The 27,935-nt window shown below is 47.4% G+C and overlaps 1 protein-coding gene across 6 annotated transcripts in view; it reads right to left on the bottom strand.

The window, feature by feature from the left end:
- Positions 1–27,935, bottom strand: part of LOC119956740 (tropomyosin alpha-1 chain) — a 61,612-nt gene that overhangs the window by 1,183 nt on the left and 32,494 nt on the right. For 2 of the 6 annotated variants that reach the window (XM_038784080.1, XM_038784083.1), the window contains 2 exons: positions 24,322–24,400; positions 17,050–17,261 (listed from right to left, as the gene is read on the bottom strand). The exons of 2 other annotated variants lie outside the window; for them this stretch is intronic. In XM_038784080.1, coding sequence (XP_038640008.1) covers positions 17,258–17,261; positions 24,322–24,400 — 83 coding nt within the window. In that variant the 3' untranslated portion in view covers positions 17,050–17,257. Of the gene's footprint in view, positions 1–669; positions 758–17,049; positions 17,262–24,321; positions 24,401–27,935 lie in introns of those variants that run through there. 2 more of the 6 variants (XM_038784082.1, XM_038784085.1) reach the window with 1 other exon arrangement.

Genomic DNA, 27,935 nt, shown 5'->3' with positions numbered 1-27,935 from the left:
AATAAATAAATAACTCATTAACGCTCGCTTCACATTCAAGGCATGCACATTAGAATCCTGCTAGCCAGGTAAAGCCAGGTAAAGCCACCTGCCCGTGTGCACTGTGTAGATTCAACTTAGAATAATTCCGTTGTTGAGTTACGAGGATAGAGTAAACCGTAAACCACACAATGTACAGGAACAGGAACAGCTTTTTCCTACATTACAACATCAACTCTGAAGCATTTAGGAACATCTTAAGAGATGGCGGATTGTGCTATGCAAATACAAAGTTCTTTCAGAGATACTGCTCACCTTAAAGGTGTCTTGAAATAGGTAATATGGTGCAAAGTTGTAAGGAAATTGCATTTACAAATACACACTACATACATCAGATGGTCAGACCATTGCACACCTAATATTGCAAGCATTTCTGGTAACTAGTCAAAATTTGTGTACAATACATGATGGCTTATAGCACTTGTGCTGAGACAAGAGGTTCTCCTTTAGACGAGTTTACTTACCAGGAAATCTAAAATTGAGAATTTGAATGAATTAGCAAACTGGCCAAGTTACATTACACCAATGGCTTAGGAAATTAATCTCATTTGACAGGCAATCCAAAACTAGTCAGAGGAGAAAATAAAGCAATCAGCAGACTGAAGGTTAGAAACTAAGCTAGATACCACCCCATAAAATCAGGCACTCAGGTCATTCAAGGCCAGCTTAAGCTCATTAGCAAGAAGACGGTTTTGCTCTAGTTGATGGTACAGGCGATCTTCAGGATCCAGTCAGGTTAGAAGGAAACAAAAGCAGAAGAGTTTGAGGTTAGGCAAGAGAGCACGAGATAGAAAACCAGCAAAGCTCAAATGTCAAAACTAAATCCACGCAACTCTCCTCAATACAAAAATCCCCAACATGCGCACTGTTGAAATATTATTAGACATGCGCCAGCACAAACCACAATGCATTAAACATCTCCAAAAATCCCCAGACAATGATTCCAATTTGAAGATTTCGGTGACACCAACCTTGCAAAAAGAAACCTCTCCTAAACCTTGCTTGTGGAACAATAACTGAAGTCAGCATTTTCATGAACTTACAAAATAATTTTAAAAAACATACTGTAGGATTGTATTATTTGGTCTCGACATCACAATTTAGAGAGGACATGTTTAGATTCTACACATGAAGCACTTTACATACTTGATCTCACTTACTAACTAGATGTTAATTGCCCATCTTCAGCAGCCCAAAAAGTGAACCATATTAGTGGGGACTGAAAAAGTCACAAGTACAGAAAGTAAACAAAAAGACTAGTGGAATGATGGCTGCATATATCGACAGAACTAGATTTAGATCAGCACTTGAAACGCCCGAGCTGGGAAATAGGATTATAACCGATAGGTGCATGATGGCCAACCCAGACACAATGGGCTGAAGGCTTCGTTTGGTGCCATAAAACTCTTTGATTCTATGTAATAGTAATAATAATCTTTATTAGTGTTACAAGTTGTAGAAGCCAGGTACAAGTAGGCTTACATTAACACTGCAATGACATTATTGTGAAAATCCCCTAGTCGCCACATTCCAGTGTCTGTTCAGGTACACAGAGGGAGAATTCAGAATGTCCAATTCACCTAACAAGCACGTCTTTCGGGTCTTGTGGGAGGAAACCGGAGCACCCGGAGGAAACCCACGCAGAGACGGGGAGAACCTGCAGACTCCGCACAGACAGTGACCCGGCGGGGAATTGAACCTGGGACCCTGGAGCTGTGAAGCAACAATGCTAACCACTGTGCTACTGAGCCGCCATTCCCCTTCCAGAGCATAACCATTTCAGCCAAACTAACACAATGGCCCAGCAGGTGGTCAGTCTGCAAGGTCGGTCCTTCCCAGGTCCTAACCTCCAATGCTACTAATGGCCTAAGCATTGACTAGTACTTTTTAAAATAAATTTAGAGTACCCATTTCATTTTTTCCAATTAAGGGGCAGTTTAGTGTGGCCAATCTACCTACCCTGCATATTTTTGGGTTGTGAGGGCGAAATCCACGCAGATATGGGGAGAATGTGCAAACTCCACATGGGCATTGACCCAGAGCCGGGATCGAACCTGGGACCTCGGCGCCATGAGGCAGCAGGGCTAACCCCCTGCGCCACCGTGCTGCCCACATTCACTATTATAAACCAATGGCTTCAGCCAGAGGGCCTTGTTTAACAACCCAAAAACATTGTCACCTGACTGAGACTTGGGCTGGCAGAAGTCCTTTAATGATACTGTCTTTGGGCTTTATGGTCAGTTAGTTGACCTCTAACAAGAAGAGGACTCCAGACAAGCAGCCTGTGCTATCTACCATCAAGCAGTATCAGCAGAAAGAACTCTGGCCCTCATCAAAACTGCAAACTAATGGAACCTCGGACCCTGTGCTTCCAAGACTAACTCACTCTACTTGCCTTCTCCCAGCGTGAATGTCTCACTTATGGAAAGATGGATCATCCAACAGTCAGTCAGCCAGAAACCGTCCATTAGATTTCTCATTCTGGACACATGTGGTCATGCCCTGAACCCACTTCCATTTTCCTTATCCCCTATTCATTGTGCGTGTGCAGAAGGGGTGGATGTTGCAAGGCCTCATTATAAAAATAAATCAACACTTTTTATTTTATCTTACCTCAAGTTTGCTGTGCAAGTTATTGACAGAAGATTGGAACACTCCAAATTTAAAGATTGGAAAAAATATTGCATCGAATCATAGAATTTACAGTCTTGGCCCATCGAGTCTGCACCGGCCCTTGGAAAGAACACCCTACTTAAGTCCACGCCTCTACCTTATCCCCGTAACCCAGTAACCCCACCCAACCTTTTGAACATGAAGGGCAAATTGGCACAGCCAAAATACCTAACCTGCACATCTTTGGACTGTGGGAGGAAACCGGAGCACCCGGAGGAAAACCCGGGCAGACATGTGAGAATGTGCAAATTCCACAAAGACAGTCACCCGAGGCCGGAATAGAACCCGAGTCCCTGGAGCAGTTGAGGCAGCAGTGCTAACCACTGTGCCACCGTGCCAGCCCACTATTTAAAAAAGGGAGAAAGTCAACATTAAAAAAAAACACCTTTCTGCTTAGACAGGTAGTGAGTGGGGAAGTCAGGACGGTTTAAATTTACCCCCCTCCTGTCCGTAACAGAAGGAGAGATCACGCAAATCTTTGGGTGGAATATCAAATTTATACATTAACTTTTTCTCTCTCAACACAGATGCTGCTGAACATTTCAGCATTTTGTGATAATTAATTTACAGTCTGTGGGCATCGCTGGCTGGCCAGCATTTATTGCCCAAATTATGGTGGTGTTCCCAAGAATTTCAATGGTTAAGGGATACGTTGATCAACGTTTTCCCACTGGTTTGGGAGACTGGGGCAAAGTCCATTCAGAGTGAAAGTAACAGACAGAGGTTGGAACTCTTCCGCATATGGCAATTCATGCTCGATCAATTTTATCTTTTAAAATGAAAACAGGTAGATTTCTGTTGACCCACAGGTATTAAAGAAAATGGAGCAAAGGTAGGTAAATAGAATTGGGTGGCATGCAGCACAGTGGTTAGCACTGTTGCTTCACAGCACCAGGCACCCGGGTTCGATTCCCGGCTTGGGTCACTGTCTGTGCGGAGTCTGTACGTCCTCCCCGTGTCTGCGTGGGTTTCCTCCGTGGGCTCCGGTTTCCTCCCACAAGTCCCGCAAGACGTGCTGTGAGGTAATTTGGACATTCTGAATTCTGTGTACCAAAACAGGCGCCGGAATGTGGCGACTAGGGGATTTTCACAATAACGTCATTGCAGTGTTCATGTAAGCCTACTTGTGACACTAAATAAAGATTATTATTAAATTGCAGATAATGATTTCAATGATTGGGAGAACAGATGGGACAGGTTAAATGCCCGACATTCCTGTGTTGCTTGGCCACTACAGCGGTCGCCACGTGGAATTTATTTCTGGTGTCAATCTAAAGTTTCACAACTTGCCCCAGTAAGGTCTGAACCAGTGTTGCACTGCACCCTTATTAGCGACTGACTAGTACCTCATTTGGAAGAAAAAGATTTTGAAAATGACCAAGCCAGTCATTAAATGAGTGGCAAAAAAAAGCCAAAAACAGGCACTGTGGTCTGATCAGGAGCTTAGGCAGTTTTGTCGATTAAGTATCAATGCCAAAAATGTTACCACACCTGACAATTCTTCAACTTTCTGGTGCAATTTTGCTATCCCAGCGCAGGAAGTAATAAATGAGTTGAGTGCACAAGTCGGTTGACATTCAGTCTCTACAGGGTCACCTTCAAAGCACCTCCAAAAGTGAGTGTTCCAGTTCAACTATGGTGAAGTTGTCTTCATATGGGAATTGGATCCAATTTGGTTAGCAACAGGAGAGCAATAATGGTTGATCAAGTAAAAAGGGGATGAATTATCAGAAACTTTAACTTTACAGTCTAAATAGATGGTGATTAAGAGACAGACAGCAACTGATTACCAGAGGGGCTTTCTGAGGCCGAGACTTAATGAAAGCATGGATAGAGGATTGGTTATTAATAGAAAGCAAAGAGTGGGGATTAATGGGTGTTTCTCTGGTTGGCAATCAGTAGCTAGTGGTGTCCCTCAGGGATCAGTGTTGGGCCCACAATTGTTCACAATTTACATAGATGATTTGGATTTGGGGACCAAGGGCAATGTGTCCAAGTTTGCAGATGACACGAAGATGAGTGGTAAAGCGAAAAGTGCAGAGGATACCGGAAGTCTGCAGAGGGATTTGGATAGGTTAAGTGAATGGGCTAGGGCCTGGCAGATGAAATACAATGTTGACAAATGTGGGGTTATCCATTTTGGTCGGAATAGCAGCAAAAGGGATTATTAATTAAATGATAAAATATTAAAACATGCTGCTGTTCAGAGAGACTTGGGTGTGCTAGTGCATGAGTCACAGAAGGTTGGTTTCCAGGTGCAACAGGTGATTAAGAAGGCAAATCGAATTTTGTCCTTCGTTGCTAGAGGGATCGAGTTTAAGACTAGGGAGGTTATGTTGCAATTGTATATGGTGTTAGTGCGGCCACACCTGGAGTATTGTGTTCAGTTTTGGTCTCCTTACTTGAGAAAGGACGTACTGGCGCTGGAGGGTGTGCAGAGGAGATTCACTAGGTTAATCCCAGAGCTGAAGGGGTTGGATTGCGAGGATAGGTTGAGTAGACTGGGACTGTACTTGTTGGAATTTAGAAGGATGAGGGGGGATCTTATAGAAATATATAAAATTATGAAGGGAATAGATAGGATAGATGCGGGCAGGTTGTTTCCACTGGCGGGTGAAAGCAGAACTAGGGGGGGAATAGCCTCAAAATAAGGGGAAGTAGATTTAGGACTGAGTTTAGGAGCAACTTCTTCACCCAAAGGGTTGTGAATCTATGGAATTCCTTGCCCAGTGAAACAGTTGAGGCTCCTTCGTAAAATGATTTTAAGATAAAGATAGATAGTTTTTTGAAGAATAAAGGGATTAAGGGTTTTGGTGTTCGGGCCGGAAAGTGGAGCTGAGTCCTCAAAAGATCAGCCATGATCTCACTGAATGGCGGAGCAGGCTCGAGGGGCCACGTTTTTATGAATGCATCTTTCAACAGGGGAAGGCAGTGGGGATATAGGCAGTGGGGATATAGGCAGTGGGGGATATAGGCAGTGGGGGATATAGGCAGTGGGGGATATAGGCGGGGGGGATATAGGCGGGGGGGATATAGGCGGGGGGGATATAGGCCGGGGGGATATAGGCCGGGGGGATATAGGCGGGGGGATATAGGCCGGGGGGATATAGGCGGGGGGATATAGGCGGGGGGGATATAGGCGGGGGGGATATAGGCGGGGGGGATATAGGCGGGGGGGATATAGGCGGGGGGGATATAGGCGGGGGGGATATAGGCGGGGGGGATATAGGCGGGGGGGATATAGGCGGGGGGGATATAGGCGGGGGGGATATAGGCGGGGGGGATATAGGCGGGGGGGATATAGGCGGGGGGGATATAGGCGGGGGGGGATATAGGCGGGGGGGATATAGGCGGGGGGGATATAGGCGGGGGGGATATAGGCGGGGGGGATATAGGCGGGGGGGATATAGGCGGGGGGGATATAGGCGGGGGGGATATAGGCGGGGGGGGATATAGGCGGGGGGATATAGGCGGGGGGATATAGGCGGGGGGGATATAGGCAGGGGGGATATAGGCAGGGGGGATATAGGCAGGGGGGATATAGGCAGGGGGATATAGGCAGGGGGGATATAGGCAGGGGGGATATAGGCAGGGGGGATATAGGCAGGGGGGATATAGGCAGGGGGGATATAGGCAGGGGGGATATAGGCAGGGGGGATATAGGCAGGGGGGATATAGGCAGGGGGGATATAGGCAGGGGGGATATAGGCAGGGGGGATATAGGCAGGGGGGATATAGGCAGGGGGGATATAGGCAGGGGGGATATAGGCAGGGGGGATATAGGAAGAGGAAGTCAGCGGGGATATAGGCAGGGGGATATAGGCAGGGGGGATATAGGCAGGGGGGATATAGGCAGGGGGGATATAGGCAGGGGGGATATAGGCAGGGGGGATATAGGCAGGGGGGATATAGGCAGAGGAAGTCAGCGGGGATATAGGCAGGGGGGATATAGGCAGGGGGGATATAGGCAGGGGGGATATAGGCAGGGGGGATATAGGCAGGGGGGATATAGGCAGGGGGGATATAGGCAGGGGGGATATAGGCAGGGGGGATATAGGCAGGGGGGGATATAGGAAGTGGGGATATAGGCAGTGGGGATATAGGCAGGGGGGATATAGGCAGGGGGGATATAGGCAGGGGGGGATATAGGCAGGGGGGATATAGGCAGGGGGGATATAGGCAGGGGGGATATAGGCAGGGGGGATATAGGCAGGGGGGATATAGGCAGGGGGATATAGGCAGGGGGGATATAGGCAGGGGGGATATAGGCAGGGGGGATATAGGCAGGGGGGATATAGGCAGGGGGGATATAGGCAGGGGGGATATAGGCAGGGGGGATATAGGCAGGGGGGATATAGGCAGGGGGAATATAGGCAGGGGGAATATAGGCAGGGGGAATATAGGCAGGGGGAATATAGGCAGGGGGGGATATAGGCAGTGGGGATATAGGAAGTGGGGATATAGGCAGGGGGGATATAGGCAGGGGTGATATAGGAAGTGGGGATATAGGAAGTGGGGAGATAGGCAGGGGGGATATAGGCAGAGGAAGGCAGTGGGGATATAGGCAGGGGGGATATAGGCAGGGGGGATATAGGCAGGGGGGATATAGGCAGGGGGGATATAGGCAGGGGGATATAGGCAGAGGAAGTCAGCGGGGATATAGGCAGGGGGGAATATAGGCAGGGGGGATATAGGCAGTGGGGATATAGGCAGGGGGGATATAGGCAGGGGGGATATAGGCAGGGGGGATATCGGCAGGGGGGATATAGGCAGGGGGGATATAGGCAGGGGGGATATAGGCAGGGGGGATATAGGCAGGGGGGATATAGGCAGGGGGGATATAGGCGGGGGGATATAGGCGGGGGGATATAGGCGGGGGGATATAGGCAGGGGGGATATAGGCAGGGGGGATATAGGCAGGGGGGATATAGGCAGGGGGGATATAGGCAGGGGGGATATAGGCAGGGGGGATATAGGCAGGGGGGATATAGGCAGGGGGGATATAGGCAGGGGGGATATAGGCAGGGGGGATATAGGCAGGGGGATATAGGCAGGGGGGATATAGGCAGGGGGATATAGGCAGGGGGGATATAGGCAGGGGGGATATAGGCAGGGGGGATATAGGCAGGGGGGATATAGGCAGGGGGGATATAGGCAGGGGGGATATAGGCAGGGGGGATATAGGCAGGGGGATATAGGCAGGGGGGATATAGGCAGGGGGGATATAGGCAGGGGGATATAGGCAGGGGGGATATAGGCAGGGGGGATATAGGCAGGGGGGATATAGGCAGGGGGGATATAGGCAGGGGGGATATAGGCAGGGGGGATATAGGCAGGGGGGATATAGGCAGGGGGGATATAGGCAGGGGGGATATAGGCAGGGGGGATATAGGCAGGGGGGATATAGGCAGGGGGGATATAGGCAGGGGGGATATAGGCAGGGGGGATATAGGCAGGGGGATATAGGCAGGGGGGATATAGGCAGGGGGGATATAGGCAGAGGGGGATATAGGCAGGGGGGATACAGGCAGGGGGGATACAGGCAGGGGGGATACAGGCAGAGGGGGCTACAGGCAGGGGGGATACAGGCAGGGGGGATACAGGCAGGTGGGGATACAGGCAGTGGGGATACAGGCAGTGGGGATACAGGCAGGGGGATACAGGCAGTGGGGATACAGGCAGGGGGGATACAGGCAGGGGGGATACAGGCAGTGGGGATACAGGCAGTGGGGATACAGGCAGTGGGGATACAGGCAGTGGGGATACAGGCAGTGGGATACAGGCAGGGGGGGATACAGGCAGGGGGGGATACAGGCAGGGGGGATACAGGCAGTGGGGATACAGGCAGGGGGGATACAGGCAGGGGGGATACAGGCAGGGGGGATACAGGCAGGGGGGATACAGGCAGGGGGGATACAGGCAGGGGGGGATACAGGCAGGGGGGATACAGGCAGGGGGGATACAGGCAGGGGGGATACAGGCAGGGGGGATATAGGCAGGGGGGATATAGGCAGTGGGGATATAGGCAGTGGGGATATAGGCAGAGGGGATATAGGCAGGGGGGATATAGGCAGTGGGGGATATAGGCAGTGGGGGATATAGGCAGTGGGGGATATAGGCAGTGGGGATATAGGCAGTGGGGATATAGGCAGGGGGGATATAGGCAGGGGGGATATAGGCAGGGGGGATATAGGCAGGGGGGATATAGGCAGGGGGGATATAGGCAGGGGGGATATAGGCAGGGGGGATATAGGCAGGGGGGATATAGGCAGGGGGGATATAGGCAGGGGGGATATAGGCAGGGGGGATATAGGCAGGGGGGATATAGGCAGGGGGGATATAGGCAGGGGGGATATAGGCAGGGGGGATATAGGCAGGGGGGATATAGGCAGGGGGAATATAGGCAGGGGGAATATAGGCAGGGGGAATATAGGCAGGGGGGATATAGGCAGGGGGATATAGGCAGGGGGATATAGGCAGGGGGGATATAGGCAGTGGGGATATAGGCAGGGGGGATAAAGGCAGTGGGGATATAGGCAGGGGGGATATAGGCAAGGTGGATATAGGCAGGGGGGATATAGGCAGGGGGATATAGGCAGGGGGGATATAGGCAGGGGGGATATAGGCAGGGGGGATATAGGCAGGGGGGATATAGGCAGTGGGGATATAGGCAGTGGGATATAGGCAGAGGAAGGCAGTGGGGTTTGTTTATAGACTGCCCCAAGTCAGAAGACAACATGGGATGAATGGTCTACGCTGTCGAGTTTGTGGGCATAGATTACTTGGGAGTTAAACTTGGGAATAACAAAATACTGAGATAATCAGATACGTTGGGATATTAAAATAGATTTTATGCCGAAAGCGATGCTTTGAATGATCTGCCAAACAAAATAAGAGGCAGAAATACTGAGACTTTCCTAACAGTAACATACGCATTCATTGCATCAGGACAGATGTAGCCGTTCGCTACTTCCAGCTGTATATGTTTTGCCTAACATATGCCAAATTTAATTGGATGGTTTGAAGCGAATGGTGGTCAAATTTGTAACTTGGGGGTAAATTCCAGCATCCTGAATTGGGAACAGACCTGAGCTTCCAGGTGTGGGTTCAGGAGGAAAGCAGCTGCAATTGTGCCTCCCAATCTCTGACCTGAGCTTGTTTCCTCCCCAGCATCATGGGGCTATGGAACCCTAGTGATCTTCAATAATTCATTCAATTCCCTTCCGACCTTTAACCGAGTGAGACATGTACGTACAAGGCCAAAGTAAATTATTCACAGTACCACTCCTCAAATAGTCTAACCAATCGACCAGTGACAGTCACCGAGAACCCTGTAAACCACACTGACTCATGAGGTATAAGAACATAAGAACTAGGAGCAGGAGTAGGCCATCTGGCCCCTCGAGCCTGCTCCACCATTCAATGAGATCATCGCTGATCTTTTGTGGACTCGGCGCCACTTTCCGGCCCAAACACCATAACCCTTAATCCCTTTATTCTTCAAAAAACTATTTATCTTTACCTTAAAAACATGTAATGAAGGAGCCTCAACTGCTTCACTGGGCAAGGAATTCCATAGATTCACAACCCTTTGGGTGAAGAACTTCCTCCTAAACTCAGTCCTAAATCTACTGCCCCTGAAGGTGGCAACACAGGTCGGTAGAGTGGTCAAGAAGGCATACAGCATGCTTGCCTTCATTGGACGGGGTATTGAGTACAAGAGTCGGCAGGTCATGTTACAGTTGTATAGGACTTTGGTTCGGCCACATTTGGAATACTGCGTGCAGTTCTGGTCGCCACATTACCAGAAGGATGTGGATGCCTTGGAGAGGGTGCAGAGGAGGTTCACCAGGATGTTGCCTGGTATGGAGGGTGCTAGCTATGAAGAAAGGTTGAGTAGATTAGGATTGTTTTCGTTGGAAAGACGGAGGTTGAGGGGGGACCTGATTGAGGTCTACAAAATTATGAGAGGTATGGACAGGATGGATAGCAACAAGCTTTTCCCAAGAGTGGGGGTGTCAGTTACAAGGGGTCACGATTTCAAGGCGAGAGGGGGAAAGTTTAAGGGAGATGTGCGTGGAAAGTTTTTTTTACGCAGAGGGTGGTGGGTGCCTGGAACACTTTACCAGCGGTGGTGGTAGAGGCGGGCACGATAGCATCATTTAAGAAGCATCTAGACAGGTATATGAATGGGCGGGAACAGAGGGAAGTAGACCTTGGAAAATACGAGACAGGTTTAGATAAAGGATCTGGATCGGCGCAGGCTGGGAGGGCCGAAGGGCCTGTTCTTGTGCTGTAATTTTCTTTGTTGTTCTTTGTTCTACTTCCCCTTATTTTGAGGCTATGCCCCCTAGTTCTGCGTTCACCCGCCAGTGGAAACAACCTGCCCGCATCTATCCTATCTATTCCCTTCATAATTTTAAATGTTTCGATAAGATCCCCCCTCATCCTTCTAAATTCCAACGAGTACAGTTCCAGTCTACTCAACCTCTCCTCATAATCCAACCCCTTCAGCTCTGGGATTAACCGATGAGTCTGGGCCCTGGACAGTGCTCTAACCCACAGAAACGTTCTGACAAATATTCCCAAAAAACGTAAACATAGAAAATACTAGAAATGCACCGGGAAAGTCAATATCAGGGGCAAACTAGACTCCCTGGTGCATGTCCTTGATCAGAATGGTGAAGAGCCAGAATATGTATTGTGTTTACTCCCTCACAGACGCCAACGCATCCGCTATGTTTCACCAGCATCTTTTGTTCTCAATTTTACAATAGCCAGCATCTGCATTTATTTTTAATTATCAAAAAACACTTGTCCAATAGTCTGAGAAACCTGGGGGTTTTCACTTCCCACCTTTGATTTTTATAAAACACTTGTTTCTCTGAACTTCAGCAAAACACAAACATCTTCCGCAACATTTCAATTAGGGGACTCACTGCAACAGCGCAGCTGGTAGGCTGGAGCGTGTGCGTGCATGCGTGTGCGTATGTGCGCGAGGGGTTTTGTACAGAGTGACACGATACCAGACACAGAGCATTTGGGGCACAGGAGGGGGAGGAATAATTTTTTTTCTGAAGGGCAGCACAGCAGCACACTGGTTAGCACTGCTGCCTCACAGCGCCAGGGACCCGGGTTCTATTCCGGCCTCGGGTCACTGTCTGTGTGGAGTCTGCACATTCTCCCCCTGTGTGCGTGGGTTTCCTCCGGGCGCTCCAGTTTTCTCCCACAGTCCAAAGATGTGCAGGTTAGGTGGATTGGCCAAGATACATTGCCCTTAGTGTCCAAAAGGTTAGTTGGGGTTACTTGGATAGGGTGGAGGCTTGGGATTAAGGAGGGTGCTCTTTCCAAGGGCCGGTATAGGCTTGATAGGCTGAATGGCCTCCTTCTGCACTGTAAATTCTAGAAGGAAACCGTAAATAACACACACATGCTCATAGAGGTCCGACGTTAAACAGGGCTGGAGGGCCTTATTTACTCTCTTATTTACTCTCCACTTCGACCAACTTTGTTTCTGACAACTTGCTTAGCTTCTAATTTGCAACATTTGTTGGAGGCCAGAATAGCGGCAGGGGATCCGCGATAACGATGACTAGACCCCCCCACAAGCTACGGCAGCGGGAAGTCGGTGAGCAAAGGCATCGTAAAAATCTGCCTGGTTCACTAAATACCCTTCAGGGAAGGAAATCTGCCAACCTTACCCGGTCTGGCCTATATGCGACTCCAGACCCACAGCAATGTGGTTGGACCCTCCGAAATGGGCGAGCAGGGCAATCCAGCTCAGGGGAAATTAGGTAACAAATGTTAGCCTTGCCAGCCACATTGCAGAAAAGGATCAGAAAAAGACAACTTGATGGATTGAATTGGCAGAGAACTGGAGATGAAGCTCAATGTGGAGAAATGTCTAGTGATTAATTCTGGAAGACAGAACATGGAAAAGACAATAAAGGGGCAGTGGGCCTGAGACAGGGTAGTGTGTGGTGTGAGATATATATATCCCCCTTTTACATCGGGGGTTCTCGCATATTTTCGGTGTAATTTTTGTTTTGAAGTGTGGGTGTAAAGAATCCGTGATTGGTTCCTGCATGGGTGCAGATGGGTCTGATATCCGTGGACAGGAGGTTGTGGTGGGTCATTGGTGCCTTTGCCACTGCTGGAGTGGAGGGAGATATATGTTGGTGCATGCCCCGAACATAGTGCGAAAAATGTACCCTGAACCCTGGTGACAATTATGATCAATGGCTGTGTGGGAAGATGTGCTCCATTGGACCAGGCTTTCATGGCTTTGTCAGCTTTCTCCCTCGTGGGTTTATAGAAGCATCAGGTTATGTCTAATGATCATATTGAGCCAGTTATACTGCTCTCCTGTCTCCCTCTGTATCCGGGTTTGTTGAGCTGCCTTCTTGGTTGCTGTATCAATCTTGTGGTTTTGTTACATTCTTAATGTAAAACCGTAAATAAACATTTTTTTTAAAAATAAAGAGCACAATTCTAAATGAGGTGCTGGAGTAAGAGGGAACCGCACCTCTAGTTGCACAAGGAGGCAGAAAGGTGGGAAGTCGAGATAATGAAGCATATTGTACCCTAGAGAGAAGCGCAGTATGTGGCACAGTGGTTAGCACTGGGACTGCGGCGCTGAGGACCCGGGTTCGAATCCTGGCCCCGAGTCACTGTCATGTGGAATCTGCACATTCTCCCCGTATCTGCGTGGGTTGCGCCCCCACAGCCCAAAGATGCACAGGGTAGGTGGATTGGCCATGCCAAATTGCCCCTTAATTAGAAAAAATGAATTGGGTATTCAAAATTTATTGAAAAAACTAAATGAAATTTAAAATTAGTAAAAGAAACAAAATAGTGGCACGAGGAAAACCTTTTTTCACCCAGCGAGTGGGTAGAGTAGGAAAGTGCTGCCCAAGATCGTGTGGGAAACAAATTGAATCAAAGTACTCGAAAGGCAACAAGACTGTCATCTAAAAAGGGAAATGTGCAGGGTTACAGGGACACAGTGGGAGTATGGCACTAAGTGAGAGAGCTAGTGCAGATGCGATGGGCCAAGTAGACTTCTGCGCTGTAACAATTCTGAGAGTCTGTGATGATTTATTTCTTTCCTTCTTGAATGATTCTTAACTAATCTCTACCTAGAAACAAGAGCGTAATCCCTCCTCGTCCAGTGCAGAACGAGGCTGGGGGAGAAGCATGCAAGAGTGAGAGATCTGTAGTAGGTGCAAAGGAATCTCGATCATTTCTTCATCTGCTCCCCTGGATGAATCCTAAGAGGAATAAGGCTGTTCAGACGGATGGAAAACAGCAAGTTTCAACCTCGTCTCAGTCATGGCGATTATGATAACCATCATGGTTTGTATTTAAAACCTATTTGGTTCGCTAATATCCTTTGGGGAAGGAAATCTGCCGTCCTTACCTGGTCTGGCCTACATGTGAATCCTGATTCACAATATTGTTGTCTCTTTACTATCCTCTGAAAGGCCGAGCAATCCACTCAGGGGCAATCAGAGTTGGGAAACAAACTCCAGCAACACCCCATCCGATGAAAGAATAAAGAAATCCAACTTTTCTCCAAAAATAAACTTTTCTCATGACTCTTCAATTAAATGAAAAAAATGTATTTGTAAGACCCCTGTGATTTTCCTACACGCTATTGCTTACACCAGTTTCCAGGACATTAATTTTTAATTCCTGGAGGCCCTAGGACAATCCTAGAGGATTAATCACTCAAAGAAACATCCAGTGTGCAGGCTGCCATGAACGGCAGGAAAATGCCTTAATACCATTCACAAGTAGTAATTCGGGCAAAGCAACACATATTTAATATGCTGCCAACTTTCTCAAAGTTTGCGAAACGAACTGGGTCACCCACAATGCACAGCGAGGTTCAGGAATAGCTACATATATTAGAGGGGGAGGGACTGGGAATTCTAGCAAGTTAAGGATAACGAAAAAAAAAGCACATAGAATCCCTCCCTCCAGAGTAGGAGGCGGCCATTTGGCACATCGAGTCTGCACTGACCCACTGAAACAGCACACACCCTAACTAGCCCACTCCCTACTCCCGTAACCCCACCTAACCTACACTTCCCTGGACACCAAGGGCAATTTATCATGGCCAATCCACCTAATCTGCACATTTTTGGACTGTGGGGGGGAAACCAGAGCACCCGGAGGCTCTGGAGGAAACTCACGCAGACACCGGGAGAACGTGCAAACTCCACACCCAGTGAACCCAGTCCCTTCGCCGTGAGGCAGCAGTGCTAACCACTGCACCACTTATCAGCAAAGGTGCTCAACCATTCTTGAGCCATCAAAAGGGAATATTTGTCCCAACTACAGTGACCAAGGTTCCCCAAGTTAACAATCTCTGCAGGATTCAACTGAGCTCAAGACAACACGTTCAAAATGATTTTTTATTGATGCACCATTCTTCACTTTGTCCAACTGCAGGAAATTAGCTGCAATGCGCTATTTGGTCCTCATCAGGTCAGCAGATAGAAACGAAAGGGTGCACTTGACAAATTATCCCAACAGTGAGAAAGAGTCAGCCCGGCTGATCTCCGAGACATCCACCACTAAACTCCATCTAGCAACAGAACTTCTATTTCTTTCTCCCCCTGATACTGACCTAGCTTCCCCTCCAATGCACCTCTGTCCTCTGCCTCAATTACTCCAAGCAAGTATCACATACTCACTACTCTCTGAGCAATGGAAATTTGTCTTGAACTCATCGATTTACAGTCACATTCGATTTACAGTCACATCCATGGCCCATTGTTTTGATCTCTCAAAACTCTTTAAATTACAGAATAAGTGATTGCAATTTGTGCAATTGGCAATTCGGTTTTTCTGTTTTGGTGTGTGGTGAATATGAAGGGTTAAATCTCACCCTTACCGACACGTACACTCGATGAACCAAAAGGAAAGATTCAGTCGGTTTCTCTTCCTACATTCACCGGACAGTTTCTGAATGGCTCAAAAGTTCAAAACACCAATTATGCAGGTAAACCCCATTCTGATTGGGCAGTTAAACTGGAGGTTGGAATAGAGTCCAACAGATACACAGATCTGAAGAGTACATTAATGGCAAATAGATTCTACGGGCTCAGCATATTGACTCACACGATTATAATCCAGATAATAATAATAATAGCTTATTGTCACAAGTAGGCTTCAATGAAGTTACTGTGAAAAGCCTTTGAAAGCTATGGTAAAAAGGAAAAGAGATTCTCTTTCTATTCTGGGGGAGGGAGAAAATTATACACTTGAAAAAGATTATTTAACCTCGTTCAGTACTTTCAGTGGAAACTGGTCCAGCTTGACATTTCCCACAGATGTCTATTGAATGTAGATTTATTTTTAGAATTAGAATTAGAACAGTACAGAACAGGCCCTTCGGCCCTCGATGTTGTGCCGAGCAATGATCACCCTACTCAAACCCACGTATCCACCCTATACCAGTAACCCAACAACCCCCATTAACCTTATTTTTTAGGACACTAAGGGCAATTTAGCCTGGCCAATCCACCTAACCCGCACATCTTTGGACTGTGGGAGGAAACCGGAGCACCCGGAGGAAACCCACGCACACACGGGGAGGACGTGCAGACTCCACACAGACAGTGACCCAGCCGGGAATCGAACCTGGGACCCTGGAGCTGTGAAGCATTGATGCTAACCACCATGCTACCCTGCTGTATTTTGGTAAATACACGTTTGCTTTTTAGTTTCAACTTCAGTGGTTTGTATTCGGAGGTCCATTCGGAGGTCCATTTCTTCATTCACAGTGCTCCCAAATGAAGCAAAATGCTAGTCACCACCCTGCCATCACTTCATTTTAAACACAGGTCACAGCTTAACCTCCCAATTGGAGGCAACTCGAGTAATTAAGTAGAAACTTTCCACTCTCAAGGTTACAGAAGGTTGGACATCCTTAAAATCTTAAATTCCACGTTTGATTTTGTCAAATTCAGACGGATGAACATTCATTGCACAGTTGCATAGGCTGCCTTCAACTCCTGAAGGGTCACAATGGGCCTTTTCTGTGCTGTGGATGTCTCTGGCTGCTTACTGAAAGGCTGGCATCATCCGCTTACATGGAACGCTCATGGGCAGACAATGATCATCGACTAAAGCCAACATTGCAGCAACTCACATCACTCAACTCAATAACAGTACGGTCCACATCTGATGGTAAACATGCATGGAGACAGAATCAAAGCGAGAAATAAAGCAACTGCCACAAAAGCATTTTGCTGCAGTGTGAAGCATAAACTTGGTTTTATTTTTCCAGCTGCCGTTCAGTAATAAATTAAAGAAATGGCAGAAGGATTCGGTTCATCGAGAAAGGTCTTTATTTTACATTTAGGCTATGAAGAGACACTGTACAATGAGGAGAGAGTGACTGATGTAACTGAAAGCCTGAATTAGCTGCTGGGACAGGTAGAGCAAGAGATTCAGCCCACTTAGAACCGCAGTGAAGAATTCAGAAACAAAAGCCAGCGGATTGAAGATGTCTTTGACATTGCAGTGAAGCAGTTTATCTACACGAGAAAAGGGACAGAACAAAAATGAATGAGAGAAACAGATGAAAGCTGAAGGCAAATAAAAAAATAAAAATAAAAAATAATGTAAAGGAGCAAAGGATTTGAACAGCTCTGGATAGATTCCAGTTTGAAGTCCAGTGCAAAGCCATACCAAACAGAAGGTTTTAGGAAGGAGAATGTTTGTCAGATTAAGAGTCAATTAGCTGGATCTCATTTTGCACAAGTTTGGAATTACTACCCGTCCTGCTAGGCAGTTGTCGCTAACTAATCGAGTTATTTGTAGCATCTAATTAAGTATTTCCATCGGGTCCATTCTCAGCTTAAAAATGACTTAACTGGGACAATGTCAAATCTCATTAGGTGGCACTGTGGTTAGTGTTGTTTATTAAAAAAAAAGTTTGGAATACACAATTCGCTTTTTTCCCTAATTAAGGGGCATTTAGCGTGACCAATCCACTTACCCTGCACACTTTTGGGTTGGGGGGGGGGTGAGAATGTGCAAATACCGCATGGACAGTGATCGGGGCAGAGATCGAACCCGGGTCCTTGGTGCTGTGAGGCAGCAGTGCTAAACACTGCGCCACCATACCGATTTTAGCCGTAGGCGACTGTCTGTGTGGAGTTTGCACTTTCTCCCCGTGTCTGCGTGGGTTTCCTCCGGGTGCTCCCGTTTCCTCCCATAGTCCAAAGGTGTGCAGGTTAGGTGCAGTCGGTGCAGACTGGATAGGCAGCATAGCCTCCTTCTGCACTGTTGGGATTCTATGGATATTCAAAACTAATTTGGTTTTCTCTAACACAAACAGTGCAAAGTCCGCCACATAGATTAGAGAGTTGCATCATTACTGGAGCATAAACTGGAAAGAGGTTGTTCATGCAAAACAGCAGTAATCCACTGTGTAACCTTGCACTACAACCCTGACTAAAGATTCTTTCAGCCACATGTGGTTGTGGCTACCTTCACAAACACCACAATTGAAGGTAGATTAGGCAGTAAGAGTTCAGGAGGAAGAGGGAATGAGAACAATTGCCCTAGTTGAAAGGTTAGCGCAGACATGATGGGGACAGATGTGCGTCTTATTCTTCAAGCAAAGAAAGTGACTCTTTCACTGTTACTCGGGCTGTAGAGGAGTGGGTAAAGCAACACGGTAGCACAGTGGTTAGCACAGCTGCTTCACAGCGCCAGGGTCCCGGGTTCGATTCCCCGCTGGGTTACTGTCTGTGTGAAGTCTGCACGTTCTCCCAGTGTCTGCGTGGGTTTCCTCTGGGTGCTCCAGTTTCCTCCCACAGTCCAAAGATGTGCAGGTTAGGTGGATTGGCCATGCTAAATTGCCCCTTATGGCGAGGTTGCAGGAATAGGGTGGGGGATTGGACCTGGGGTGGTCTTTCCAAGGGTTGGTGCAGACCTGGATGGACTGAATGGCTTCCTTCTGCACTGTAGGAATTCGATGATGCTGTGACGCTTGTCCTTGACAATCTGAGTTGGTAATGCAGCTTCTAAACACCAGCCAACAAAGAGCTCTGAGTAAACAAAGGCCAGTGACTCTTGCACCATCTTGGTCCACTGCCTTTGTTGCTGCAGCACGTGGAGCAGTGAATGCTCTGGCAGAGTGGGGTTCCTGGGCCACACTAGGCGATGTTGAAAAGACTCGTCTCACAAGAGGAATCCAACACAGGTAGACAGGGAAGAGTTGATGAACGCAAAGGGACAGGTGGTCTGAGGTGCATTTGTTTTAATGCGAGAAGTGTAGCAGTAAGGCAGATGAACTTAGGGCTTGGATCAGTACCTGAGAATATGATGTTATTGGTATTACTGAGACTTGGCTGAGGGAAGGACAGGACTGGCAACTGAATAGCCCAGGGTATAGATGCTTCATGAGGGATAGAGAGGGAGGTAGAAGGGGTGGAGGAGTTGCATTACTCGTCAAAGATGATATCACAGCTGTGATTAAGGAGGGCATGATGGAGGATTCGAGCACTGAGGCAATATGAGTGGAGCTGAGAAATAGGAAGGGTGCAGTAACATTGTTGGGACTTTACTACAGGCCTCCCAAAAGCGAGCATGAAGTAGAGGTACAAATATGCAGACAGATTATAGAAAAATGTAGGAGCAATAGGGTGGTTGTGATGGGAGATTTTAACTTCCCCAACATTGAATGGGATTCGTGTAGTGTTGGAGGCGTAGATGGAGCAGAGTTTGTAAGGAGCATCCAGGAGAGTTTTTTAGAGCAGTATGTAAATAGTCCAACTCGGGAAGGGGCCATACTGGACCTGGTATTGGGGAATGATCCCGGCCAGGTGGTTTCAGTCGGTGATTACTTTGGGAATAGCGATCACAATTCCGTAAGTTTTAGAATACTCATGGACAAGGACAAGTGTGGTCCGAAAGGAAGAGTGCTAAATTGGGGAAAGGCAGAGTATAACAAAATTCGGCAGGAGCTAGGGAATGTGGATTGGGAGCAGCTGTTTAAGGGTAAATCCACATTTGAAATGTGGGAGTCTTTTAAGGAAAGGTTGATTAGAGTGCAGGCCAGACATGTTCCTGTGAAAATGAGAGATAGAAATGGCAAGATTAGGGAACCATGGATGACGGGTGAAATTGTGAGACTAGCTAAGATGAAAAAGGAAGCATACATAGGATCGAGGCAACTCAAAACTGATGAAGCTTTGGAGGAATATCGGGAAAGTAGGACGAATCTCAAACGCGCAATAAAGAGGGCTAAAAGGGGCCATGAAATATCTTTGGCTAACAGGGTTAAGGAAAATCCCAAAGCCTTTTATTCGTATGCAAGGAGCAAGAGGGTAACTAGAGAAAGGATTGGCCCACTCAAAGACAAAAGAGGGAATTTATGTGTGGACTCAGGAAATGGGTGAGATTCTTAATGAGTACTTTGCATTGGTATTCACAAAGGAGAGGGACAAGACGGATGTTGAGGCTAGGGATTGATGTTTAAATACTCTAGGTCAAGTTGTCATACGGAAGGGGGAGTTTTGGGTATTCTAAATAAGACATTGAGGTGGACAAGTCCCCAGGACCGGATGGGATCTGTCCCAGGTTACTGAGGGAAGAGAGGGTCGAAATAGCTGGGGCCTTAACAGATATCTTTGCAGCATCCTTGAGCACGGGTGAGGTCCCGGAGAACTGGAGAATTGCTAATGTTGTCCATTTGTTTAAGAAGGGTAGCAGGGATAATCCAGGGAATTATAGACCTGTGAGCTTGATGTCAGTGGTAGGCAAACTGTTGGAGAAGATACTGAGGGATAGGATCTATTCACATATTGAAGAAAATAGACTTATCAGTGATAGGCAGCATGGTTTTGTGCAGGGAAGGTCATGCCTTACAAACCTAATAGAATTCATTGAGGAAGTGACAAAGTTAATTGATGAGGGAAGGGCTGTAGATGTCATATACATGGACTTTAGTAAGGCGTTTGATAAGGTTTCACATGGCAGGTTGATGGAAAAAGTGAAGTTGTATGGGGTTCAGGGTGTACTAGCTAGATTGATAAAGAACTGGCTGGGCAACAGGAGACAGAGAGTAGTGGTGGAAGGGAGTGTCTCAAAATGGAGAAGGGTGACTAGTGGTGTTCCACAGGGATCCGTGCTCGGACCACTGTTGTTTGTGATCTACATAAATGACCTGGAGGAAGGTATAGGTGGTCTGATTAGCAAGTTTGCAGATGATACAAAGGTTGGTGGAGTTGCAGATAGCGAGGAGGACTGTCAGAGAATACAACAAAGCATAGATAGATTGGAGAGTTGGGCAGAGAAATGGCAGATGGAGTTCAATCCAGGCAAATGCGAGGTGATGCATTTTGGAAGATCAAATTCAAGAGCGGACTATATGGTCAATGGAAGGGTCCTGGGGAAAATTGATGTACAGAGGGATCTGGGAGTTCAGGTCCATTGTACCCTGAAGGTGGCAACGCAGGTTGATAGAGTGGTCAAGAAGGCATATAGCAAGCTTGCCTTCATCGGACGGGGTATTGAGTACAAGAGTTGGCAGGTCATGTTACAGTTGACGCTATCACCAAGAAAGCACAACAGCGCCTATACTTCCTCAGGAAACTAAGGAAATTTGGCATGTCCACATTAACCCTTACCAACTTTTACAGATGCACTATAGAGAGCATCCTATCGGGCTGCATCACAGCCTGGTATGGCAACTGCTCGGCCCAGGACCGCAAGGAACTTCAGAGAGTCGTGAATACCGCCCAGTCCATCACACGAACCTGCCTCCCATTCATTGAGTCCATCTACACCTCCCACTGCCGGGGGAAAGCGGGCAGCATAATCAAGGATCCCTCCCACCCGGCTTACTCACTTTTCCAACTTCTTCCATCGGGCAGGAGATTCAGAAGTCTGAGAACACGCACGAACAGACTCAAAAAACAGCTTCTTCCCCCGATGTTACCAGACTCCTAAATGACCCTCTTATGGACTGACCTCATTAACACTACACCCATGTCTGCTTCATCCGATGCCAATGCTTATGTAGTTACATTGTATATATTGTGTTGCCCTATTATGTATTCTCATATATTTTCTTGAATTCCGTTTAATTCCCTTTTCTTCCCATGTACTGAATGATCTGTTGAGCTGCTTGCAGAAAAATACTTTTCACTGTACCTCGGTACACGTGACAATAAACAAATCCAATCCAGTTGTATAGGACTTTGGTTCGGCTACATTTGGAATACTGTGTGCAGTTCTGGTCGCCACATCACCAGAAGGATGTGGATGCTTTGAAGAGGGTGCAGAGGAGGTTCACCAGGATGTTGCCTGGTATGGAGGGTGCTAGCTATGAAGAAAGGTTGAGCAGATTAGGATTGTTTTCATTGGAAAGACGGAGGTTGAGGTCTACAAAATTGAGGTCTACAAAATGATGAGAGGTATGGACAGGGTGGATAGCAACAAGCTTTTTCCAAGAGTGGGGGTGTCAATTACAGGGGGTCACGATTTCAAAGTGAAAGGGGGAAAGTTTAAGGGAGATGTGCGTGGAAAGTTTTTTACGCAGAGGGTGGTGGGTGCCTGGTACGCTTTACCAGCTGAGGTGGTAGAGGTGGGCACGATAGCACCATTTAAGAAGCATCTAGACAGGTATATGAACGGGCGGGAACAGAGGGAAGTAGACCTTGGAAAATAGGAGACAGGTTTAGATAAAGGATCTGGATCGGCGCAGGCTGGGAGGGCCGAAGGGCCTGTTCCTGTGCTGTAATTTTCTTTGTTCTTTGTAACACAGAGACGGGGAGAACGTGCAAACTCCGCAGACTCACCCGAGGCTGGAATTGAACTCGGGCTCTGTGAAGCAACCGTGCTAACCACTGCGCCACCGTGCTGACCCCAAACTTGCTTAGTCTCCAAACAAAACCAAAATATTTTGAACTTTCCACCATTTCTTTTTGTTCAAGATGTGGGTGGTGCAAGACCTCAATTTGGGCCCATTATTGGACACTCCAAAAATGGCGATGGGCGTCCTTTACAACCATCGTCATAGTTTCCTCTGATGAATTTGGCCAGGTTTGTTCAATTCGTTGTCCATAGGCCGTTTGTTGTTGTGGGGTTTGACATTAGGATCTCTGGGTTACTAGGTCGGTAGCACCACGCGGTCTGTACCTTAAATGTTTTCCTAGCGCAGAGTAAAAACGGACTAAATAAAAACGGTGACTGCCTGAAAATTCTAAATGAAACTCGCCAAACACATATTAACAATATGCCTCATTTCAGATTAGCCAAGTGAGAGGAAGCAGGGTACTTTCTAGCAAATTTAAATTTGCAAGTGTGTCGGAGAGCAAAACCATCACCTGGACATCCTGTCACGAACTCCAGGTGTGCCAGTGAAAGAGAAAAATCAGTCTAATTGTGAACTTTGCAATGCAGATGTTTGAGCAAGAAAGATGCATTAATTACCCGAGGACAGAAAAGTAAAAGCACGCAAGGAGATGGAGGAGCAGTCAGTGGGATGAGAATAGTAACAAAGTATGAGTTTTCTAATCATCTATTGATTAGTTTAACAGAAGGAAACGGACTGAAGTTACGAGTTACATTTATACACTCTCACACACACACCACACACACGCCACACACACACACACACCACACCCACGCCACACACGCCACCCACACGCCACACCCACACGCCACACCCACACACACGCCACACCCGCGCCACACCCACACCCGCGCCACACCCACACACGCGCCACACCCACACACGCGCCACACCCACACACGCGCCACACCCGCGCCACACCCACACCCGCGCCACACCCACACACGCGCCACACCCACACACGCGCCACACCCACACACGCGCCACACCCACACACGCGCCACACCCACACACGCGCCACACCCACACACGCGCCACACCCACACACGCGCCACACCCACACACGCGCCACACCCACACACGCGCCACACCCACACACGCGCCACACCCACACACGCGCCACACCCACACACGCGCCACACCCACACACGCGCCACACCCACACACGCGCCACACACAATCGTAACAATAGAAGAGGCGTCCACATCCAAACACAAGGCTAATTCTGTCCAGGTCGCGTTTGCTTTGGGTGAAAAGACATATTTTCCAAAGCAAATGAATCTCCGTTATTGAAACAAGACAGTTAATCTGGTGAAACACACAGGCAGAACTGACCAAAGTTTTTGTCTTTCTCCACCCCCCCCAACAAATGAACTCCAGGGATTACGTAGGGTTAGAAAAACTGGACTAAGGATTTGAACAAGGCACACTGATGTTATTCTGGAATCTTGACTTAAACAGGCATTATTATGCCAGAGGTACAACATTGTACTTCCATGGTCAAGCACAGCCAATCTCATGTCATGAACGAGATGTAAAAACAATCGCGGTAAATCAATTAAATAAATATGTCAACATTAGTGTACTGCAGTTAAGAGACAGAGTGGAACAAAGGAAGGAGTTAGAATCAGTTTGATGGACAGACAAAGGAGGTGCAGTAAGTACAGGGGAGTTTATTTGGAGAATTGAGGTGTACAGATGCAACAGGCACAAAGAAAAAGATTTACATTGATGTCATATCGTTGAGCGCATGGTCCAATTCCTCACTGATCGCCTTATACTTCAACTTCTGAGCATACAACTCATCTACAGGGACACAGGCAGAAGAGAGGAGAATGATGATGTGATGACAGATGAGAGAATGATGAAAGGCATCCAGTACAGAGAGGAGAGAGAGCAAAATAAAACAGGAGGGAGTCAAATGTTCAGCCAGGTACAAATGAAAACCAATGTGCTACTACAGTACAAATCAGCAAAAATAAAACACACTGTCCTTTGTGAACAAGTTAACAATTTAAAGATGTCCTCCTTCCAGATGCAAATCTACAATTTAAATACAAATCGCATGCATTTCCACCACCCAAGGACAGAGTAATGATCTCCTTGCAGTTCACCACGTTAATATCTAAACAGTGCAAGAATTGTTCCCAACATGGAGAATGAAAGTTATGAGGATAAGAACATAAGAACGAGGAGCAGGAGTAGGCCATCTGGCCCCTCGAGCCTGCTCCGCCATTCAATTAGATCATGGCTGATGTTTTGTGGACTCAGCTCCACTTCCCGGCCCGAACACCATAACCCTTAATTCCTTTATTCTTCAAAAAACTATCTATCTTTATCTTAAAAACATTTAATGAAGGAGCCTCAACTGCTTCACTGGGCAAGGAATTCCATAGATTCACAACCCTTTGGGTGAAGAAGTTCCTCCTAAACTCAGTCCTAAATCTACTTCCCCTTATTTTGAGGCTATGAAATGAAAATCGCTTATTGTCACGAGTAGGCTTCAATGAAGTCACTGTGAAAAGCCCCTAGTCGCCACATTCCGGCGCTTGTCCGGGGAGGCTGGTACGGGAATCGAACCGTGCTGCTGGCCTGCCTCGGTCTGCTTTAAAAAGCCAGCGATTTAGCCCAGTTCTGCTTTCACCCGCCAGTGGAAACAACCTGCCCGCATCTATCCTATCTATTCCCTTCATAATTTTAAATGTTTCTATAAGATCCCCCCTCATCCTTCTAAATTCCAACGAGTACAGTCCCAGTCTACTCAACCTCTCCTCATAATCCAACCCCTTCAGCTCTGGGATTAACCTAGTGAATCTCCTCTGCACACCCTCCAGCGCCAGTACGTCCTTTCTCAAGTAAGGAGACCAAAACTGAACACAATACTCCAGGTGTGGCCGCACTAACACCTTATACAATTGCAGCATAACCTCCCTAGTCTTAAACTCCATCCCTCTAGCAATGAAGGACAAAATTCCATTTGCCTTCTTAATCACCTGTTGCATCCGTATATAACTTATTGCGACTCATAGAATCATAGAATTTACAGTGCAAGAGGAGGTAATTCAGCCCATTGAGTCTGCACCGGCTCCTGGACAGAGCACCCTACCCAAGATCAACACCCTAGCCCCATAACCCAGTAACCCCACCCAACACTCATGCACTAGCACACCCATGTCTCTCTGCACAACAGCATGTTTTAATGTTTTATCATTTAAATAATAATCCCGTTTGCTGTTATTCCTACCAAAATGGATGACCTCACATTTGTCAACATTGTATTCCATCTGCCAGACCCCTTCCCATTCACTTAACCCAGGGGTGGGCAAACTTTTCCATGCAAGGGCCACATTCAGAAATTCACAATTTTAAAGGGCCGCATAGTATATTAAGTAAAATAATTACTTCACCCGGTTATGATTCTGGGCGCCTCATATAGAACATAGAACAGTACAGCGCAGAACAGGCCCTTCGGCCCTCGATGTTGTGCCGAGCAATGATCACCCTACTCAAGTCAACGTATCCACCCTATACCAGTAACCCAACAGCCCCCCCCCCCCCCATTAACCTTAAAAAAATAATTTAAAAAAAAAAAAAAAATTTTTATTTTTTATTTTTTTTAATGACTTGGTGGGCCGCATAAAGACGGCCCGCGGGCCGTAGTTTGCCCACCCCTGACTTAACCTATCCAAATCCCTCTGCAGACTTCCAGTATCCTCTGCACTTTTTGTTTTACCACCCATCTTAGTGTCATTTGCAAACTTGGACACATTGTCCTTGGTCCTCAACTCCAAATCATCTATATAAATTGTGAACAATTGTGGGCCCAACACGGATCCCTGAGGGACACCACTAGCTACTGATTGCCAACCAGAGAAACACCCATTTATCCCAACTCTTTGCTTTCTATTAATTAACCAATCCTCTATCCATGCTACTACTTTACCCTTAATGCCATGCATCTTTATGATATGCAGCAACCTTTTGTGTGGCACCTTGTCAAAGGCTTTCTGGAAATCCAGATATACCAGATCCATTGGCTCCCCGTTATCTACTGCACTAGTAATGGCCTCAAAAAATTCCACTAAATTAGTTAGGTACGACCTGCCCTTTATGAACCCATGCTGCGTCTGCCCAATGGGACAATTTCCATCCAGATGCCTCGCTATTTCATAGAATCATAGAATAATAGAATTTACAGTACAGGAGGCCATTCAGCCCATCGAGTCTGCACCGGCTCTTGGAACGAGCACCATACTCAAGCCCACACCCCCGTCCTATCCCCATAACCCAGTAACCCCACCCAACACTAGGGCCTCACGGTAGCATGGTGGTTAGCATCAATGCTTCACAGCTCCAGGGTCCCAGGTTCGATTCCCGGCTGGGTCACTGTCTGTGTGGAGTCTGCACGTCCTCCCCGTGTGTGCGTGGGTTTCCTCCGGGTGCTCCGGTTTCCTCCCACAGTCCAAAGATGTGCGGGTTAGGTGGATTGGCCATGCTAAATTGCCCGTAGTGTAAGGTTAATGGGGGGATTGTTGAGTTACGGGTATACGGGTTACGTGGGTTTAAGTAGGGTGATCATTGCTCGGCACAACATAGAGGGCCGAAGGGCCTGTTCTGTGCTGTACTGTTCTATATTCTATAAGGGCAATTTTGGACACTTAAGGGCAATTTATCATGGCCAATCCACCTAACCTGCACATCTTTGGACTGTGGGAGGAAACCGGAGCACCCGGAGGAAACCCACGCAGACACGGGGAGAACGTGCAGATTCCACACAAATAGTGACCCAAGCCGGGAATCGAACCTGGGACCCTGGAGCTGTGAAGCAATTGTGCTAACCACTATGATTACCGTGCTCTTTCTTCCTTGATGATAGATTCCAGCATCTCCCCTACTACCGAAGTTAAGCTCACTGGCCTATAATTACCCGCTCTCTGCCTACCTCCTTTTTTAAACAGTGGTGTCACGTTTGCTAATTTCCAGTCCGCCGGGACCACCCCAGAGTCTAGTGAATTTCGGTAAATTATCACTAGTGCATCTGCAATTTCCCTAGCCATCTCTTTTAGCACTCTGGGATGCATTCCATCAGGGCCAGGAGACTTGTCTACCTTTAGCCCCATTAGCTTGTCCATCACTCCCTCCTTAGTGATAACAATCCTCTCAAGGTCCTCACCTGTCATAGCCTCATTTCTATCAGTCACTGGCATGTTATTTTTGTGTCTCCCACTGTGAAGACCGACCCAAAAAACCTGTTCAGTTCCTCAGCCATTTCCTCATTTCCCATTATTAAAACTCCCTTCTCATCCTCTAAAGGATCAATATTTACCTTAGCCACTCTTTT

The sequence above is a fragment of the Scyliorhinus canicula genome, chromosome 24 (genome assembly GCF_902713615.1).
Source record: "Scyliorhinus canicula chromosome 24, sScyCan1.1, whole genome shotgun sequence".
NCBI classification, from domain to species: domain Eukaryota; kingdom Metazoa; phylum Chordata; class Chondrichthyes; order Carcharhiniformes; family Scyliorhinidae; genus Scyliorhinus; species Scyliorhinus canicula.
The sequence above is the reverse complement of the archived record's forward strand: the minus strand, read 5'-3'. Positions and strand labels throughout refer to the sequence as shown.